This window comes from Chaetura pelagica, unplaced genomic scaffold (assembly GCF_000747805.2).
Source record: "Chaetura pelagica isolate M959 unplaced genomic scaffold, ChaPel_1.0 scaffold123, whole genome shotgun sequence".
In the NCBI taxonomy this organism is placed as follows: domain Eukaryota; kingdom Metazoa; phylum Chordata; class Aves; order Apodiformes; family Apodidae; genus Chaetura; species Chaetura pelagica.
In genome coordinates, this window is record NW_009953295.1 from 2,194,681 (window position 1) to 2,216,219 (window position 21,539).

At 41.5% G+C, this 21,539-nt stretch overlaps 1 protein-coding gene across 1 annotated transcript in view; it reads right to left on the reverse strand.

The window, feature by feature from the left end:
• UXS1 (UDP-glucuronate decarboxylase 1) overlaps positions 1-9,327 on the reverse strand; it is a 171,866-nt gene extending 162,539 nt beyond the window's left edge. Inside the window, exons 1-2 of the mRNA XM_009997949.1 lie at positions 9,207-9,327; positions 6,712-7,029 (exon numbers count right to left, since the gene is read on the reverse strand). Of these exons, the coding sequence (XP_009996251.1) occupies positions 6,712-7,029; positions 9,207-9,327 (439 nt within the window). The remainder of the gene's footprint in view (positions 1-6,711; positions 7,030-9,206) is intronic.
• Positions 9,328-21,539: the final 12,212 nt, after the last annotated feature.

The window sequence follows — 21,539 nt, forward strand, 5'->3', positions numbered from 1 at the left end:
GTAGGGAAAATGCTGCCTGCACTCCCTACAGATCATTTGTAGAGCACAAGTCTTGGGCTTTTGTGTGCAATTTGAGTGCTTGAAGCAGGCAGTCAGCTTGAGTAGAGGTTTTGGAAAACCTGATGAAGAAGAAATTATGCCATGTAGAGAAAGTGGTGCTTTGAATATTATTCCTGAAATCAGAGATTTCAGTCTTGTAGATGTTTTAACACTAGTTTAGTATAAAATAAAGTGTTGCCTTTGTTATGGCAGAGCATCACTGCAAGTCTTGTTCAATTTGCCCATGTTTTTCAGTTGCTGCAGGCCATGGGTGCTGATGCTGACAGTGTTAGGCCAGATCCTAGATTCTGTATTACCAAGCATGGTTGCTTCTCCCTCCTCTGGTCTGGGTAGCCCTAGCTGAGTCCCATTTCCACACCACACTGCAGTGGGACTGTGGGGTGCACCAGAACCCCCACACTTCCATCCTCCTCACCCCTCCCAGCTGTCAACACAGAGAAAATTCAAGCATGTGGCTCAAGAAGGAGCTGGTGCGTGCTTTGAACAGGTTGCTGATCCCCAGGTGCCCTCAGTGTGCACCAACATCCGTGTGTAGATTGAGTCATCATATTTTCCCTTGGCTGCCATCCTTAATGTTTGCTGCTGTGTTTCCTTGTACGATAATATAGAATCTATTTTCCTAATGCTTGAACAAAAGACAACAAAAAAACATATAGAGACACCAACAGCGAAGGGTGGACAGCAGCTTGTGCATCTGTTCCTGGAAAGAGGGATGGAAGAATTCTGTAAGAAAATAGATAACTACTTTGACAATTTTTGTGCATAGTTGTCAGCTGTCCATGTAAAAAAAATGCTCTGCTCATGCCCAAAGTTTGTTTCTGTGCATGTACAAGTGATCAACTGTGTCCTAGGCTGCATCAAAAGAAGTGTGGCCAGCGAGTCAAGGGAGGTGATTCTCCCCATCTACCTTGCTCTTGCGAGACCACATGTGGAGTAGTTCATCCAGTTCTGGAGCCCTCAACAGAAGAAGGACGTGAAGCTCTTGGAGCGAGCCCAGAGGAGGGCCATGAAGATGATCAGAGGGCTGAAGCACCTCTCCTATGAAGACAAGCTGAGAGAGTTGGTATTGTTCAGCCTTGAGAAGAGAAAGCTCCATGAAGAACTTATAGTGGACTTCCAGTACCTGAAGGGGCCTTTGAGAAAGCTGGGGAGGGTGTAGTGAGAGGATAAGGGCTAATGGCTTAAAACTGGAAGAGCAGAGATTTAGCTTAGGCATTTAGGAGGAAATTCTTCACCAAGAGGGTGGTGAGATACTGCCACAGGTTGCCCAGGGAAGTTGTGGTTGCCCCTTCCCTGGAAGTGTTCAAGGCCAGGTTGGCTGGGGCTCTCTGAGCAACCTGGTCTAGTGGGAGGTGTCTCTGCCCATCCAGGGGGGCTGGATCTAGATGATCTTTAAGGTTCCTTTGAACCCAAACCAGTTGATGATTCTATTACTACAAACTTCTGCCTATGTTTGATGCTTCAATATTGAGCAGCCACACTTGCAGTTCAGCTTTATGCTTTTGGGTCTGTGACATCACTCTACATTACAGCCACATGTTGCAGAATGCCAAAGACTTTATGCATGGAAGTGCACAAATAACATAATTTTACATAGAGAACTGGAATGGGAACTTAAAGGCAGACACCACATCAGATTTATTGGAAAGTTATCCTGGCTGTAAATTGAGTCTAAAAGGTCATGGTTATAAGCTGTGTTTGAGATGATGGAACAGCATTTCTGTCAGAGTTAAGTTCGATGATTTACGTTTGCAGCCCTTTTCCCTAATCCTGAGTCACAGTATTAACCCAGGCAACACTGCCTGATATCAGTTTTCTATTATTTTAGGAAAAATAGAAACCAGCTGTGCTGGTAGTCCCCTTCCCTGGAAGTGTTCAAGGCCAGGTTGGCTGGGGCTCTCTGAGCAACCTGGTCTAGTGGGAGGTGTCTCTGCCCATCCAGGGGGGCTGGATCTAGATGATCTTTAAGGTTCCTTTGAACCCAAACCAGTTGATGATTCTATTACTACAAACTTCTGCCTATGTTTGATGCTTCAATATTGAGCAGCCACACTTGCAGTTCAGCTTTATGCTTTTGGGTCTGTGACATCACTCTACATTACAGCCACATGTTGCAGAATGCCAAAGACTTTATGCATGGAAGTGCACAAATAACATAATTTTACATAGAGAACTGGAATGGGAACTTAAAGGCAGACACCACATCAGATTTATTGGAAAGTTATCCTGGCTGTAAATTGAGTCTAAAAGGTCATGGTTATAAGCTGTGTTTGAGATGATGGAACAGCATTTCTGTCAGAGTTAAGTTCGATGATTTACGTTTGCAGCCCTTTTCCCTAATCCTGAGTCACAGTATTAACCCAGGCAACACTGCCTGATATCAGTTTTCTATTATTTTAGGAAAAATAGAAACCAGCTGTGCTGGTAGTCAGGCCACACACACACGTGAAAAAACACACTATTGAAATGTAGCTGTATTTCTGGTCCATCAGTGGGTAAAATGAAGTAAACAAGAGCCCTGGAAATAAGCAATATTCAATCAAAAAAAGCATATTAGAGAGCAATAGGCTTTGTTTGAGAAAGGCTATCAAACCATATTCTATTTAACTATGTGAATAATAATATTTAATAACTCTTAAGACCGTCTTCTCTTCTACACCTGAACAGAATTTGATAAGTTTTTGAAAAAATGTAAAACATCCCTAATGTGTACCAGAGAGCAGATATGATCTCAAGCTATTTCAATCCAAGTTATATAACCAGTGGCTTTTTTTCCTTAATGATGACATTCATTTGTTATGTCCAGTTCTTTTTAGGAAGCATTTAAGCAGAATGCTACATCTTCCAGTCTAGTAAGCAACTGAATACTCACAGGCTTTTCAGTGATAAAAGGGATGCAGGACCATTGGCATAGTTCCAAATAATGACACAATAGTAGATGATAACTAACAACATGATTTTTCCCCCTTTTTCTCATCTTTGACCAGTGCTTCACACTTGAAGTAATCAGGTGCTTTGTTTTGTGTTCTGTTAGTGTCTGCCACTTTTCTGCATAGAAATGTCTATCAGGATGAGAAAATAATTTGCAGCAGTTTGTTAGCAAAGCGTGCTGATGTGGAAAAATAAGTTTCTTTGAAAGCTGGAGTTATCCTATTTATATTTGTATTTTTCTAGGTATTAATGCCAGCTGAGATACTGTTTCTGAATCTGGAGATTCAGTAAATGTCCAATAAGTTACTCAACTACAACTGCCATTGATTCACAGACCACTTATTGTTCCTGTTGATTTCACAGCTAATATGATTCACTGCTTAAAATAATCCTAATGCCTCCTATTACTGGAAGGTTTATGGGTTTGATCTTGTTGTGGGTTGTTTTGTTGTTTGGTTTTTTTTAATACTAAGTCAAAATGACCTGTGGCTGCTGTAAATTTTTTCCATCATTGATACAGACAGGAGGAACATTTGATATCCGTAGACAATGGATGCAGGGGATCACAACTCCAGGTAGCTTCTTCATCCCCCTGACATCCCACCATTGATGTTCTGTGAAGTGTCCCTGTTCTTTCACTCCTGAGTGTTTTAGGACCTGATTACTCCTCTCTCTCCCCATGCTGTGCTGGCCCAGCACACATCAGGGGAGGCAGATGAGTGAGCATTCACCCTGCACAAGGGCGAAGCCTCAGGTTCCCCAGTGGTGCCTTGACTCCCCTTCCATCTGTTGGTGGTTCAGACGGTAATGCCCCTAATTAAGGGCACTATCTTTTAAAACTGCTGTGTTGAAACCATTCCAGGCTTCACATACTTCAGCTGAGGGTTCCTCATGCCAGCTGTCAGCATCAGGCTCAGTTGCTCTGGGCTATTTCAGCCAACAACTCTTCCCAAACTGTGGTACAATTACGTTACTTCTCCTGTTAGTGGTTTCTTAAACGTATTTCACAGACAGGTTGGATTGATGGGCCAAGGCCAATTGTATGAGATTCAACAAGGCCAGGTGCTGGGTCCTGCACTTTGGTCACAACCTTGTGCAACACTACATGCTGGGGGAAGAGTGGCTGGAAAGCTGTGCAGAGGAAAAGGATCTGGGTGTGTTGGTCAACAGCCAGCTTAATATGAGCCAGCAGTGTGCCAAGGTGACCAACAGCATCCTGGCTCAGAAATAGTGTGGCCAGCAGGACTAGTGAAGTGATTGTGACCCTGTGCTTGGCACTGGTGAGGCCACAGCTTGAGTACTACATTCAGTTTTGGGCCCATCACTGCAAGAAAGACATCAAGGTGCAGGAATGAGTCCAAAGATGGGCAACAAAGCTGATGAAGGGGTTGGAGAGCAAGTCCTGTGAGGAGATGCTGAAGGAGCTATGGTTGTTCAGCCTGGAGAAAAGGAGGCTGAAAGGAGATTGTAGCAAGGTGGATGTTGGTCCCTTCTCCCAAGTTACAAGCCATAGAACAAGAGGAAACAGCCTCAGGTTTGCCAGGGGAGGTTTAGATTGGATGATAGGAAAAAAATATTTACTGAAAGAGTTGTCAGGCACTGGAACAGGCTGCCCAGGGAAGCGGTAAAGTCACCATCCCTGGAGGTATTTAAAAGATGTGTAGGGACATAGTTTAGTGGTGGAGGAGTGTGTTAGGTTAACAGTTGGACTTGATGATCTTCAAGCTCTTTTCCATGATTCTGTGTTGGGCATCCAAACTCATTTCATGTTCAGATACAAACTTCTGCAGTTCCTTATGAAAATATAGCAGCCTCAGTGCAGAAGGCTGGTGACTCACTGGGGTAAGCTGTAAATCTTTATGGATATTCAGTACTGTTTTATTAGAGGCTGACATTCACTATGTGCTTATTTTTTGTGTTGTTTTTCAATTGTATTTTCTATTCTATTTAACATTTTTCCCCCCCCCCGTTCTGTTTTTTCTAATGGTTACACTAATGCAATCCAGAGCAGAAATAGTAGATAACTATGGGAAGGGAACAAAGTGAACAGGTTTCAGATGAGTCAAAAGATGGATACTGTTTTATGCAGAATTTTTTAATAGAGATTTCTAACAATAGAAATTTGTTCAGGATCCAGTGATTATCAGGAAAAAAGGGCAGAAAAAAGCAAATTTGACTGTTAAAAGTTTTCATAAGGAACAGTTTGATTATCTTCTAACATCAGTATCAATGTAAAACTGCTTAGATTGGGACTTTTTAACAATTTATAAGATTCAAAGCCATTAGTTAATTCATACATGTGGCATTTTTTTGCATGATAGTTGTGTTGTTTTGAGTCTAGTACAGACCGCAGATACTACTGAAATAACACACTAACATCTGGCAAGACTGGTATGAGATAAGAAGTGGTATGAATTTTATAAAAACAAAGATAATCCTGCTTAACTTGTCCTTATGAACATTTCAGAACACACAATTGTTGAATACGATTGAGTCTGTGTAAGACTTAATTCGCACAGAATCACAGGATGTTAGGGGCTGGAAGGGACCTCAAAAGATCATCTAGTCCAATGCCCCTGCCAGAGAAGGATCCCCTACAATAGGTCACACAGGAACGTGTTTAGATAGGTTTTGAATGTATATGGAGAAGGAGACCACACAACCTCTCTGGGAAGCCTGTTCCACTGTTCTGTCACCCTCACAGTGAAAAAAGTTTTCCTCATGTTTACGTAGAACTCCCTATGCTCCAGTTTGCACCTGTTGTCCCTTGTCCTATCATACCGACCACACTTCCTCAGTTTAGCTGTCAGGATGCTGTAGGAGAAAGTGTCAAATGCTTTACTTAAATCAAGATAAACAATATCCACTGCTTTACAATCATCTATCCACCTCATTGTGTCCTCATAAAAAGCTATTGGGTTGCTTATACACGACTTCCCCTTGGTAAAACCATGTTGACTGCTCCTAATGACCCTCTTATCTGTGATATGCCTAGAGACAGCACCGGGAATAAGTTGGTGCATCACCTTTCCAGGGATGGAGGTGAGGCTGACTGATCTATAGTTGCTCAGATCCTCCTTCTTGCCCTTTTTGTAGACTGGTGTGATATTTGCTTTCCTCCAGTCCTCAGGCACCACTCCTGTTCCCCACGACTTACCCAAGATGGTGGAGAGTGGCCTAGCAATGACTTCCACCAGCTCTCTCAGTACCTGTGCGTGCATCCCATCAGGACGCGTGGATTTATGGATGTCCAGGTTGCTGAGTGGATCCCTAACTCAATCCTCATCAACCAAAGCAAACAACCCCGTTTCCTGACTTCTGCTGGGGTGTCAGGGGCCTGGGGCTTCTGAGGACAGTCTCCAGCAGTAAAGACAGAGACAAAGAAGGCATCAGTACCTCTTCCTTCTTTGTATCCTCCGTCACCAGGGCACCCATTCTAATTCAGCAATGGGCCTATATTGCCTCTAGTGTTAGTTTCATTTGCAATGTATTTGAAGAAGCCCTTTCTGTTGTCCTTGGCCTGTCTTGCGAGGTTGAGTTCCAAGGAGGCCTTAGCTTTCCTAGTTGCCTCCCTACGTCCTCTGACAACGGTCTTATATTCCTCCCAGGTGGCCAGCCTCTCCTTCCATGATCTGTAAATGCTCTTCTTCTGCTTGAGTTTTCCCAGCAGTTCCCTCTTTAACCACGTGGGTCTCCTGCGTCCCTTTCTTGATTTCTTACCTGTTGGGATGCTCTGATCTTGAGCTTGATAGAAGTGGTCCTTGAATGTTAACCAACTATCTTGGGCCCCTTTAACTTCTAGTACCCTGTCCCATGGGATTTCTCCTGGCAATTGCTTGAAAAGGACAAGGTTGGCCCTGCTGAAGTCCAGGGTCATCATGCTGCTTAGTATTCTGCTCCTTCTGGACAAGATCCTGAATTCCACCATCTCATGGTAGGTGCAGCCAAGGGTGCCCTCAATCTTCACTGCTTCATCCAGACTCTCCTTGTTAGTGAGTATAAGATCCAGCAGTTCTCCCCTCCTAGTTGGCTCATCCACTATTTGCATCAGGAAGTTATCATCAATGCACTAGAGGAACCTTCTGGACTGTGAATGGCTGGCTGAGTAGGCCTTCCAGTAAATGTCTGGGTAGTTAAAATCCCCTGTGAGAGCCAGGGCCTGTAATTGCAAAGCTGCTTGCAGCTGCCTGTAGAAGGCTTCATCAACTTCCTCATCCTAATTCTTATGTGTGTATGCTCAGTAAAGCACTGTTGTCTGCCGAATTTACAGTTCATGGGTAATTTCTGTTCTGTGTTCAGGCTATTTATGAAGTTACCAGGGGACCTTTTTACACTGACACATCTAATCACCCAAATGAAATTACACAAGCTGCTCGTGCACTGCACAGCAGGCAGCACAAGGCAGAGTATCATGGGGCAGGGGTCTCGTGTGGTGGTCAGAAGCACCACCTTCCTTCCCCTCTGCCTCCATCAGCAGAGTAAGCCCTGCACAGGAGGCTGATGGCCATCCCTCTGCCTCTGTGGGAGTTCAGCAGGTACTAATTAGAAACAGTTCTAGGATGGGAAGTAATATAGTAGAAATGAAGAGTTACAGCTTCTGCCTCTTTACAAGAGGGTGGAGTATCTACCTGGTATTTGGGTGTGTATTTTGTATATGTTCTGCACACTGGCTATAATGCACAAAGCAGCTCATCTCCATGCAAGTCCTTGTAACAAATGGCAGCAGCTTGCTTTAATTTATTCACACGACCCAATTTTGCTCAGTTTTCAGAGTAAGAGTGTGTGGCAGTGCAAGAGGGCTGAGGTCCAGCAACGGCTGTGTGAGGATGTCAAGGATTGCTTTACTGTGTGTACTTAAAGCTGAAAGTGTGTTTCTGTTTAATATCCTTGTAAGAGGCAACAACTGCATCAGAGGAGTAGGATGAAGGGCTTCCAGACAGATGCGCCAGTCAGGATTTAAATGGACTTTTTCTAATGGGTAGAAAGCAGGTTATGAGGCAAGACAAAGCCATAGCTTAATATTCTTTGTGATAAGAGTGATAGACATGCCACCATCTGGTTTGCTCCATATAACAATTTTTCCCTGTTGGTCAATGCAACAAAGGGCATTTAACAAGGAATTTAAGGATGAGAACGAGTTTTACCAGTTTTACAAGTGATGATACCTTTCCTGGGGTAGAGGGCACTCAGACCTTTTGGAAATAAATATTGATAGTAGATATAAACAGGTAATGTCCTCTTACTGTGCTGTAATTATTTTGTCTTATCATTCTAGTAACTAAATAATAATTGTGCCTTCCAAAGGGGTGTGTATATCCATACTAAATTTTTGCCGTTCAGAAGTTTTGCTCAGCTTTTAGAATGCTAAAATTAAATTTAGGATAACTACACCATCCAATTATATTATTTTTCAGTATGTAATCCCAGTAGCCTGTGATTTGTGGTGTAAGGACTTAATCCCTGAAGTAGTTCTGTTGGGACTAGTAGGTCTTCCTGGATTAAATTCCCAGGCTTCTTGCTCTCAGGAACCCTGAAAATTTTTTTATGCACAGTATAATATGCCAAGGAGTTCTACTTGCTATGTACTATATAAAGAAGAGTACTTTCTCCTGTTTCTTAAATATGAGTCTGCAGCATTATAATTTAATTTGAAAACCCAGTTCTTTTATTATCAGAAACAGTAAATAATCTTCCTCATCCACAGTTTTGCATTCTCCTCTCTCCTTTGTTTTCCTTTTCTAATAAGCCGTGATGTTTGCTTTTCTAAATGCTGCTGAGCATTGCTGCTTGGTGGAAGTGGTTTGCATACAGCTATCTATCATAACTCTCTTTGCAGAGCAATAAGTCAGTCAGAAACCATCACTGTGTATTTAAGGCTAGGACTTTTTTTGCCACATATGGCAGTTTACATCAGTATTGCATTTCATCCGCTCTGTGACTCAGATTCATGCAGTTGTTCTGCAGTACTTCACAGTCAGCTTTTGTTGATTTTGAGTTATTCACGGTAGTATAATCAGCAAACTTCACTCTTTACCATCTTTTCCAGATCATTTATTAATGTAATGAATAACAAAGAGCTTAGAACTGATACATAGGGGACTTTGCTGGCCACAATTTCCACTGAGAAAACGAATTGTTTTCTCCTGTTCTTTGTTTGCTGCCTCTGATAAATTATTTATCCACATGAAGATCTCTATTATTGCAAGGTAGCTTACTGTTCTTAAGAGCCTCTGGGCTAGTCAAAACTGTTTGCGAATCCAAGTAGGCTTTATCAAATGTATCACTCTTCTGCATAGCATTGTCAGGACCTCTAATGGATGAGTGAGGGATGGCCATGCTGGCTTGTCCCAGTATGTCATACCTCCTTGTACATCCACTACTATATTCTTGACTGCAATTTCCACCATATTATCTGTTGTTGCAGATTAATGTCAATGGTTGGATTAAATTGCCTGCAAAATATTTCTGCTTGCATCGGTTACAATTTCCTAACTGATTAGCAAAATATCTCCTATTCTGAGATCCTTCTGATGGCTTAAATAATGGAAAATACCACTTTTTCTCACTGCACATCCTTTAGCCAGCAAAGTAATCTTGAATAGATACAGAACAGTGTTCTCCAGTCTTTCATCCTACCTCCACAGCATGTGAGGTTGCTGGTATGTAAAACTGCACAAAAAACTCTTGTCCCAGCAGCAGTGTAAAGGCTGGTCTACGTATTTTGGCTCTGCACCCCTATTATCAAATATGGCTACATATTGACCTACCAATAGCTAGTTACTGTAAGAACCATTTGACCACTAGACCTTATGACAGAAACTTGACTCAGAGGAGTAAATATTTGTCATGTGTTCCGTCTCTAGGAATGGCAACTGCTGAAAAAAGCACATTATGGAATAATTTTTAAATCTCCAGAAATACACCTTTATTATTAAAAATGAGCAATTACATCCAATGAAAAAACAGAGGCCCATAGGAGGGAAGTTAGCCAGGTGTGCTCTGGTGGAAACTCAGCTCACTGGCTGGCAGATGATAATGCACTGTAATTTCACCTCTCAGCTTACTTAGTGCTGTATCCCGTATGCAGACAAATCCTGAAACTACATGCTATGTTTTGCATCTGTGCAGATAGATGCTCAACATGAAGGAAGGTCCCAGGGACCTTCCTGCCGATTTGGAAAGTAGAGGAGCAGGACACCGTGGGCATGGAAATGCAGATGTTGCAGTGATCATGACCACCCTGAGAGCATCCCCCCTTCTATGCCAGTACTGTGCATCCATCCTTGCTTTCCACATGCACAGAAGCCCCTAAAACTTCTCCTGATATGTTGTTGTACAGGAGCTCCATCTAGTGCTGACATTATTTCTTATTCTGACTCTGTAAGGTGTCTGGATACATACACTGATATGGAGGCAGCCAATTTAGGAGGCTGAATTTGCAAGTGCTGACCTGCTTGCCAGAATGCAAAGAGATCCTGCATAACATATGGAAGGGGAGATTGAAATTAATATTCAGGGTTTTTTTTTTTGTACTGTGTTGGTATTATTGAGATGCAAAAGGGAATTCTTTACTGTATTTATGCCACTAGGAGTAATGGTTGGTTGGTTGATGGACAGGCATATTAATAACATAGCAGAAAAGCATAGCACTACTCAGTGATGCACATTAAGTCACAAGATACAGCTAAGAATTAAGATCACTTTTAAAGCACAACGTATACACATTTAAAAATTCAGCAAGAGAGGAAAGCAAGAAAAAAAAAATAGGATTCTTTACTATTTAAAGTAATACATATTGTCTGTATTGATGAGATCATCAAACGCAAAAGGAAGGGGAAGCTGTACAAAGGAGGAAACAGATAATTTACTGTTGATAAAAGAGCAGGAAATGTTTACTGAACAGGACTGGTAATGTTTGCAGCCAGATTTGTCCCAGAAGGCTCAGATGCAATAGTAATTTTGTGGGGATTTCTTTCAAGTGCAGAGTTAAACTATGACTCTTATTAGAGTTAAGCAGGAAGAGAATTCTTTAGGGAAAAGAATGATTGCCTGCTCTAATGGACTCAGACTACAAGCCATCTAAGCAAAAGAAAACAAATAATTACAGACACTAGCAACTGGTTTATTTGTTTCTATTCAAAGTAAATTGTTGATATTTGAAATATCCTGTGTTTTTAAAGCCTAGACTGCCGGCATTTAAAAACTGATTGTAACTGCTAATGTGTAACAAATGACTATGGGAAATATTTTCTTAATGCCAAAGCAGTAGAAGTGCTTTCAATGTCTTAAACATCAAAAAGGAATGGTTATTTGGTAACTAACATGTGAGAGCATTCAAGAGCAAGAGTTATCAAATGCAAGGTTATTGTTTTGGCCATTTATTCTGTATTTAGTATATAAAATTTAACATGCATATCCAAAGGCAGGCAGTAATGTTTTGGAAGCGTGTGCCTTTCTCAGCTGCTTCTGTCAGTTAATGAGACATCCATGCACTCCTTTGCAGTTTGTATAGTTTATAGGACCAGGGAGGAGGTTTAGGCTGTATATTAGGAAAAAATTCTTCACAGTGGACTTGGTAAAGCTAGTTTAATGGTTGGACTTGATGTTGACTTGATGTGAAACGTGTGTTAAAAGACTTAAAGTTAGAAAACAAAATGGAATATGGTTGCTTTTTTCTAAACTGATAACAAGTTTTTTGTTCTTTCTTCCCCTGACCTGCTCTGCCTTAATAGTTTCTGATTTTTTGCAAAAGTGCATATGCTGTCAGGAGGTCAGTGATTGGGTCAACAAATCATAGAAATGCTCCTCCCCTCCTGCCCAGTGAGTCAGCTTTTGAAATTTTCTGCTCTTATTATTATAATATTCTTGCCTCCTCACCTGTAAGGAAATCTCTGATGGTAGCAACTGCTGTGGTGTTGTATTTTTAGTACATAAAGATGGAAACAAAGCTGGTGATGAAATGTATTGCTCCATGTGCACTATCACAAAGTCTCTGATGTTGTGGCAAGTGTTTGGTAATGTGCTTTGGCCCAAAGCTGCCAAATTTCACCTGAAGATTAAGCTACCATTAGAAAGAGAGCTTATTGCTTTTTTCTGTCTTGCGACATCCAAAGCTCTCTTATTAGAACTGGACCTACAAATTGTACTTCATGCAGTCCTTGAATGTTGATACTAGGCTATGTTTTCAGAAAGGCTTCTAAGGAGATATAGAAGTACAAATATGTTGGAAAGGTCATGCATTTTCTCTTGCTTAAATAGTTTATTTCATTTCCATGTGTGGAGTGTTTTATTTCTGTGGAGAAGTAATAGAAATGCTCTCTTTTAAATTCAGGAAAGTTATTTCCCTTGAAAATAGCACTGAGTCACTGATCAAATGAGTTTTGTATAACTCAATAACATATTTATGTAATACCATTTGGTAGCATGAGCTGGAATTAAACTTGAAACCTTAAAATTGAGGTAATAAGAGCCTTCATTTGAAGAGAGCTGTTTCTTACTGCTGCTGTTCTGTGTTTACCTGTATTTCCTTGGGCATGCACAATGAAACATGTCAGCTAGAAGAAATAGCAGAATAACACTTCAGTGCTGGATTCCCCAATATGCCCACCTTGGGGTGCATTTAGTCACAAAAATCTTTCCTTCCTTTTACATCCTGTCTCCATCTCATACTGCCACAGAACATTCTAGTGTATTCTTCCGCAAATAGAGCAGCAGATTTAGCAGCTGAAACTTGAGAGATTGGAGGGAAGGGAATATAGCTGTGTTAAGACACCTTTTTGAGGAATTTACCTGCTGCTCATGTTAGGTGTTTACCCACTTAGCACTTCTAAGTGGAGACCAGAGCTTGCTTCTTCTATCCTTGCAAATGTCTTTACCACACTGTGCTCTTTCTTGCTTGCTGTCTCTCCAGGGTCATTGTTCACCACTGCACAGTGGCCTAGCTTTAGAAGGAGATGTGCAAGGTATAACTTCTGATGAGTCCCAGCCCACCAGTTGCTGGTTCACACACCTCTTCCACTTCCAGCTGCATGATGTCCTTACCAGGATATTAAGTTAAAGATGCCTCATAGGAATAGGTATTACATACACACATATATATATGCATGGAGAATTGTACATGGTTTCCCTTCAGCAACACATGTAAGCAGTAGTGGCTGGAGCTGCTGTTGGCTAACCTCTGCTGCTGGCAGGTCCCTCTGGGGTTAGCTCAGGGTCTATAGATGGCACATAAGAACTGCAACATTTACTGTCCTCTTGATTTTCCCTCTGCATTTTGTATGTGGCTGGAAGATGGCCTGTTACATGCCTGGGGATGCTCAGCTGGCTCCATCATTCCTTGGGTCTCAGCAGCAGCATGGCCAGATGGACTTTATGTTCCCTGTTTTGCACCAACCTCACAGCCAGGTGTCACCCCAGCTTGGTCTCAGCAGCTGAGTTTGGCCTGGCTATGAGCTGCAGTGGTGTTGGGAAGTGTAGGGACTTGTGGACTTCCTGAGGTTGATACAGCTGATGTGTGAAGGAAAGGGGTGAGAAGGTCAGAGGTCAGGTGTAAATTCTTCAGTGTAAGGGTGGTAAAAAGCTGGAACAGGCTGCCCAGAGATGTTGTGGGGGCTCCATCCCTGGAGGTGTTCAAGGGCAGATTGGATGGGGCTCTGAGCAGCCTGTTCTAGTGGAAGATTTCCCTGCCCATGCAGGGGAGTTGGAACTCAATGATCTTTAAGGTCCCTTCCAACTCAAAAAATTCAGTGATTCTGTGATTCTGTGAAACAGGAGAAGACTTGTCTGTGTAGGTAACAAAGAATGATGTTCCCAGCTAAGAGCAAAGCACAACAACTCATTGGCAGAGGTCCCTGCACCCAACGAGCATGGCAACCCAGCCCAATGAGCATGGCATCAAGGGTACAGCACAACACACCTGCCATTTCTTTCCCTGGTTGCTCATCATGAAAGAGAGGGTGCCCATGCAGGTGCATATGTTCCAGGCAGATGTACTTGCCACATGAGAAGATGCAAACAGGGAACAGCAGCCTTGCCTGAGACATACTAAGGTTCATGTGGGCAGGATTGATAAGCAACAGATCGCATCATAATGACAGTGGACTCCTAAAGTATATGAAAGCTTTGTCCAAAACCCAATTTGTTGCTAGAGAAGTACTCATTAAGAACAGGTTTGAAGACCTTCTAGCCAGAGTCCCTTGTTCTTCCTGTTGCACAGAAGAGGTCCTGGAAAGACCTCTGGAACAGACAGCTTGTGGGTGTGAGTGAACAAAAGTTATGAAGGGGCGACTGTGAGTGGATAAAATAAACCTGTGTGGTGATTGGGTATGAAAAAATAATCTTGGTTATTTTTGAGAGCTTGCATTTAGTTTTGATCTGTTAATGTCTTGTCAAGGAAGGTGCCACTGAATTCCTCCAAGCTCATTCTGCCTAAGCTTACCTGTGGCTTCTTTTCATTTCCCATAGTCCTTGATAACCAGGAATACAGTGCAGGATGTATATTACATCATGCAACCATGATGCTCCAGGACTCTAATAATGACATAGGATAATGACCTGCAGGAGCTTTAAGAGGGAAAATATATATAAGTTAGTACTGAAATAATTTACCCAGTGTAGGCTGAATCTCTGGGATTATCAGTTTTTCATAACCTACAGATGCTCAGCAAGCTGCATCCCATTTCCAATTACTACATCAGTGACCAGCATAAACCAGAAAAAAACTAATACAAAAATGTAGTCCCAACTCACAGTTGGGACTCATGGAAAGGAAGCAGAATGATTTGCTATGTCCTTCACACCACAGTCTGTGCTGTGATGCTAAGAATAAATGTATCTTTAAATAAAAGTAAGTAATAGATAATGTCTTAGATGGTAGTCCTATAAATGCATGCCTGTCCTGGTTTATGACTTGAAATTGAATTTCTTGCTCTCTGCTCACTGCAATAAATCACTGAGTAAAAAGGCTCATGCCTCAGACCCAGCTTTTCTTTTTTCTTGAAGTCACTTATTTCCATGGTTAATTTTTGAATAATTATTTATTCCTGTAATGCAATCTGCAATGGATTTTTATGTCATCTTTCAGCACTGTTCAGTGAGAACTTCAGCTTTGTTTCTGTGTATGCATGAAATTATGGGGGAACAAATTACATTTCTCATCATGATTGACTCTAGTGGAGTTATTTGGCTATGTACCAGCTTGAGGCCCTACATATTTGTTGAAGGCAAATTCCATTTAGATTTGCAATTCCTAAACTTAATTTTGTTACAATTTTAGCAAACATTACTCATTTGGAATTAATATACGCAGACTACCCCTTCATAAATGTTACTGAAAAATTAGAATGAAATGTTGGCATAGAGCATAATAATTCACTTTTAAATTATAATTTTATTCTTTTTATAACTTTTTATTATTATTTGCTTTCTGGTTATTAAGACTATTGAGATACATTCAAGTCTTTTCTTTAGTCATAATTTTGAAGTATTTAATTGCTTTTTGCATTAAAACTGAGATTCTCACTAGTTGCTATGACTCCAACAGACAGGATATGAAACAGAATACCAGATAACTGCAGGTTTTTTGGCAGAGGCCACAACCATTAAATACATATAATATTAGGAAAACTCTGTTCTACAAAAATAGGAGACACATTGCAAATTGAAAAGCTTTATTCTGCTTAACCCAAACTGGATTGCAAGCAGGGCATGAGGGAAGACTGACGAAACTATTAACCTGTTAATCTAAACTCAGTACCTGGAAAAATTATGGAGATCGTAGCAGGTGCTATTGAAAGGCATGCAAAGGACAAGACAATCATCAGTTTAGTGCTGGCAGGTCATTCTCTAGCTATTATATACTGGATCTCTGTTTTTTACTTCTACCCAGTGACAAACTAAACACTGAACACAAAACCTGGTTTTGGCTTTGCTGTGAAATTGTTTCAATCCAACAAATTAGGCCTGTCTATAGAGACATGGACCTGTTGGAGAGGGTCCAGAGAATGGCCACCAAGATGATCAAAGGCCTGGAGTACCTCTGCTATGAAGACAGGCTGGGAGAATTGGGTCTGTTCAGCCTAGAGAAGAGAAGACTCTGAGACCTTATAGCACCTTCCAGTACTTGAAAGGGGCTACAGGAAAGCGGGGGAGGGGCTTTTCATCAGAGAAGATAGTGATAGGACAAGGGGTAATGGCTTTAAACTGAGAGAGGGGATATTTAGGTTAGATATTAGGAAGAAATTCTTCACTATAAGGGGGGTGAGGAGCTGGAATGTGTTGCCCAAGGAGGTTGTTGATGCCCCATCCCTGGAGGTTTTTGGGGCCAGGTTGGAGGAGGTTTTGTGCAACCTGGTCTAGTGGTAGGGTTCCCTGCTCATGGCAGGGGGCTTGGAACTTGATGATCTTTAAGTTCCTTTCCAACCTTAATGATTCAATGATTCTGTATCTGATACCAATGATCAAATGACAGTGGTATCTTCCCAGGATTCATCTATTTAACTGATAAAGGAGTGAGATTAAAAACATATAGCTTTTTAAAATCAAACAGCTGTAGATATTCTTAGCAATCAGAGACACTGGAGCTGATAATCTACCACGTATTAAACAGGGATATTTCTTAATGTGCATCCTGTTTTTTTCTCCAGTCTTGGCTTCTGTGTTAAGGTGAAAGACCCTACATCAGCAAGGTTGGATGGTGCTACAGTGCCAAGCCGTAGAGGGTCAGGTCATACCTTGTGATTTTGTGCACACTGCTCGAAGTCACATGAAGTGGACTGAGAGAGGGATGTCATGGCCTCTGTTGTTTCTGTTTCTTTCTTACCGGAGTAACAGGTGTTTTCATTACTTGAAGACACTTCAATTGAATGTATCTCACTGTTGGAAAAAAACCTAGTTGTTTCATTTTTATTTTAGTTTTGGCTTTTAATTTAATAATTTTTTGTCTCCCTAAACACCAGTTTCACTCTTTCAAAGTCTTTGCAATTTTTTTAAAAAGTTAGCTGGGCTTAGTAAATTTTAACCACTTGAAGAATGTTGGACTCTTTTAATCTCTCTTACAAAATACTCTCTCAGTTCTTTACTTTTTCCCTTGTTGTCTTGAAGGCATTAGAAGTCAATGCACAGTGGTATTAATTTCAGTGCTGTTAAAAAGTTCAGGTATAACACAGACCTTAAAGTCTTACTGTGACAAAAAGAAAAATACTGATTTTTTTCCTGAACCTTTGTGGTTTGGGATTCCATATATCACTGTTCCTGTCCACCAAAGAAATATGTAGTTTGAGTCATGTCACTGGAATTCAATAATAAAAGGTAAAGATGAAATGACTCCTACCAAGATGTGTAATTAAGAGTCTTCAATTTTCTTCTGCAGAGAAAAGAAAAATTATTTGCTATAGTTTAAAGGTAATTTTGTGGTTTTGTCTGATTGCTGATATTTGGGTTATTCTTGACTGACATCACCATGGTCCTAGTATATTAGCTGAGCATTAATTCTATGCCAGTTAAAGAGAGGATTGTTCTTCATTGAAAGCAAGCAGTCCTCCATTTATGGCCAGTTGTCTTCAGATCTGCTCCATTGAGCATCCATGAGAAACAGAGTGGGAGAAAAGCTGTACATACTTCTTGTATTAGACAATAGGCAAAAATATGAGGAAGTGGAAAACAATGCCATAAACTGTGACCATACAAACCATAGGAAGCTGCTGAGCAGTGGCAGAGCCGCAGGAAGAGCAGGCAGAGCTGGCAGCCAGACCTGACATAAGAGCCCAATGGTTAAATCAGTACACAGCTCTGGGCTAGGGAAGCTTGAACATCCCTTTTGGGTTTTCTAGGCACCACTGCACCCACAGGACTGTAGCTTATTCTCAACAAAAGTACATATCACCTGTCATCTCGTCGAAATAGAGACATTGTGCCCTCAGTTGCCATCAGAGGTAGAGCAAGAATAGTATTGCCTTGCTGTAGAGCACTGGACTGGGAGGCAAGAGATTTCTTGTTCTCAAGGCTGTTTTCTGTAAGTCCATTATGGTGCAATCCAAAATGCAGAAACAGACCTATATCACCTTACTGAGGCCTAAGTTTCAAATGTACAATCTGCATTTTTGCCTTTGGAACCTAGATGAGTTAAATGTTTTTCATACCAAGAAGCTCTTTAGCCAAGCAGATAAAAGCATGGATAAAGGCAATGCTAGGAAAGTGAAGATAAATAAGTGTGGGCTGGAAGAGAGAAGAGAGGAGTAGATTCTTTGTTCTTGAGTCTGTAATTCAGAACCTGCTATTTCTCTTTTTCTATATTGAGATCTATATTTAATGCAGGAATTATGGCCAAGGGATTTAAAGAGCTGTGTTATGTAGGAAATAGATTAGATAAGGGATGATCAGAAAGTTTCCAATACTTCTAAAATAGTCTAGCCTTAAAACAGGTTTAAAATTAAACTCTTAAACTGTATAATTCAGTTGAATTTAGTGGAGCTGTGTCATTTTATAGCTGTAAGTGTGTCTGCTTTTTAGGTCTGACTTCCCAGTAATATACAGAAAATAATTTAGTTGGCTCTTGTAACAAGAAAGAAGTTTTCTTCTTCAAAAGTTGCCTTCTCCTCACACCCTTTTGCCTTCTCTTCCCCTGAGGAATAAGGCATCCTATTGCAGCCAGCAGTGTTTGGGTTCCCTCTGGGTTCTTTGCCATACCCAGCTCTGCACGAAGTGTCTGCAAATTATTGTCAGGATGGCAGGAATAGCTGTGCCTACCTCCAGCTAACTAGGAAATGAACCACTGCATTATAGGTGAAAGAGAAGCAAAAATGCTGTGCCTGGGAAGAGAGCATTCTGCTGTGCCCTGCGTAGGTATATGTGTGGGGTGCTTTGCCCATGTAGTGGATATACTAGTGCTATCTCCAGGGGAATATCTGAATCACCTCCATTCCATGCCTGGGAAAGAGCTGTAGGAAAAGCTGACAGTTAAATGGGAACTATTTGCTAGATGTAGGTTTCACTCAATACCAGAGAATTTTGGCAGGATATATCTCAATGCTACTGTATAGTTGGCTGTTACTAATGGCAAGGATCAAGAAAAAAAAAAATCCTGGAAAAAGCTGGACTGACATAGGTCTATTCAGGCTTTTCAGGACCAAAAGAAGGGGTCTGGAAACCATAGGGAAAAGATGGTGCTATGTTTCTTCCAACAAATTCCTTTGGTCATACATACTGGGAAGTGGTGTCCAGTGTTGTGACACCAAGAACTGTAAGGAAGCTGAAAGGAGAACAAAAACATAGAAAACAGCAAAAAAAACCCCAACAAACAAACAACAAAAAACACCCCACTCAGTCATGACTGAGAACCTGCCATGCAAATCCATGAAGATTTGTAGAGGGGTTTGGGACACTGAACCTTGAAAATGAAAGTTGAAATGTCAGCCCAGATTTTTTAGTCTTCTACTGGAAGATGAAACTGGGCTCTGACACCCAGAGCTCGATATTAGCCTAAAGAACTTTTAACTTGATTATTGTTGTATCTGTAAAAAAACTTATGACCTGCCATATTGCAGTCATGCCAAAGTTTTTGTTGCTTCAATATATGAGTGGTCAGAAATGAAGGTGTGTCTAGCTGATGAGACAGAAGTGCAAAAGCTTCTTTCTCTTTTGTGTTCCCAATCTGGAATGTAATGTTTTTTGCACGTCTAAAATTCAATGCAATATTTGAAAATGCTCATGAATGTTAAAAATGGAATATTTCTTAGCAAGGGGATCCTTCAACATTCTGTTAGTTCATACAGAAAATGGATTTCCCCTGGGCAGTACTAAAACAGCTGAATCTGGAAACCTGCCTAGAAGAGGAATAACTCTCAAGTATAAAATGTTTCCAATATAAGATAGGTGATTTTACAGGATGGAGAGAGCAACCAGGTGAGGACTTCAGCACAGGGAGTAATGGAAATAATTTTCGCTGTTGCCTCAAACATCTAATAACAAGGAAAAACATCTTGTTTCTTGGGATTTTAAGTGGATACCATGCAAAAAATGATGAAAATAAGCATTCAAATTGCTTGGTTCATTGCAGGCATCGTGTCCCTGATCTCTCTGGCTGTCCTGTCCTATGAACGCTACAGCACGCTCACCCTGTGCAACAAGCGCAGCGCTGACTACCGGAAGGCACTGCTGGCAGTCGGTGGTTCCTGGATTTATTCCCTGGTCTGGACTGTGCCACCTCTGATCGGCTGGAGCAGCTACGGGATAGAAGGAGCGGGTACAAGCTGCTCGGTGCGCTGGTCCTCGGAGTCAGCTGAATCCACATCCTATATCATCTGTCTCTTCATATTCTGCTTGGTCATCCCTGTGATGGTCATGATATACTGCTACAGTCGCCTCCTTTACGCCGTTAAACAGGTAAGCTGCCGTGCGCAGGCTGCTCGGAGACATATGTTGTTTTTCTCTTCTCTCGAGTTTGGGAGCACTGATGTTAGAGAGCAAAACAACCAAGTGAAATGGAATTAAAAAGACCACAGAAAGCCACAGGGAAAGGGCAGGAGATCTTCACCAAGCTTTTTCATACTCTTAAGGCTTCAGGCAGAACAACCACACAAAATCCATATAGATACTGCCCTTGTGGTTTGGAATTAACTGTGTTCTGGGAAAAACAGCACATCTGGGTGAAGGTTGCTTTTGTAATGAAACCAAAACTTACTTGTCTATAAATAAGACATCCATGCAAACATTTCTTCCTGGTTTTGGATCACGACAGCTTAATAGTTTCTGTTTCTTTATCTGTGGACACTTAACTTTACAGTAATGCAATTCTACTGCAATTTGCAGAATGATCCCAGGGATCATCTTCTGCTTTCACTTCTCGGTCACATACAAAAGTTTCCTTAAATAAAACTACCACCACTACTACTATGACTGCTACTATACCAACACTCCTCTGACTGGTTTAAGGTGTACTGCAGATATTCCAAAATGGAAATTCCAGGAGACTCTGCCAGGGGGTGTGTCATGATCTGTGACCTATTATATCTCCTTGTTGGAGTGTATTAGCTTATCAGGATTTGCTGAGAGATCCACACGTGGGTATTGCCTCACACAGAGGAGACAGGGGCTTATGCCCTGACTTTTTCGAGTGAATAACTTGCTCAGTGCTTACTAATATTTCTAAAGAAATGCAGGTTTATTGTGGGGAAAACAAAGCAATTTGGGGCAGGAGGTTCAAAAGGAGTGATTACAACACATTAAACATATATGGGTACAGGAAAACAAAGCAATTTGGGGCAGGAGGTTCAAAAGGAGTGATTACAACACATTAAACATATATGGGTACACCTTAGTTACACATCTTATTTAAGTGAGGGAAGGAGAGGGGAGGGATATGCCCGAATGGCTGGATTATACTTTCCCCTATAAGTTGGGGTAGCCGGAATTGTCTCACCACGCGGCAGTGCAGGTAGGATGAGCTGGGTAGCAAAGAGGCTGCGGGCACTCCAAGCGCAGGTCACCCCCTCCACCCCCGTAGGTGCGGCACGGCTGTTTGCAGACCCTGGAAACGCGGCGGTTTCAGCGGC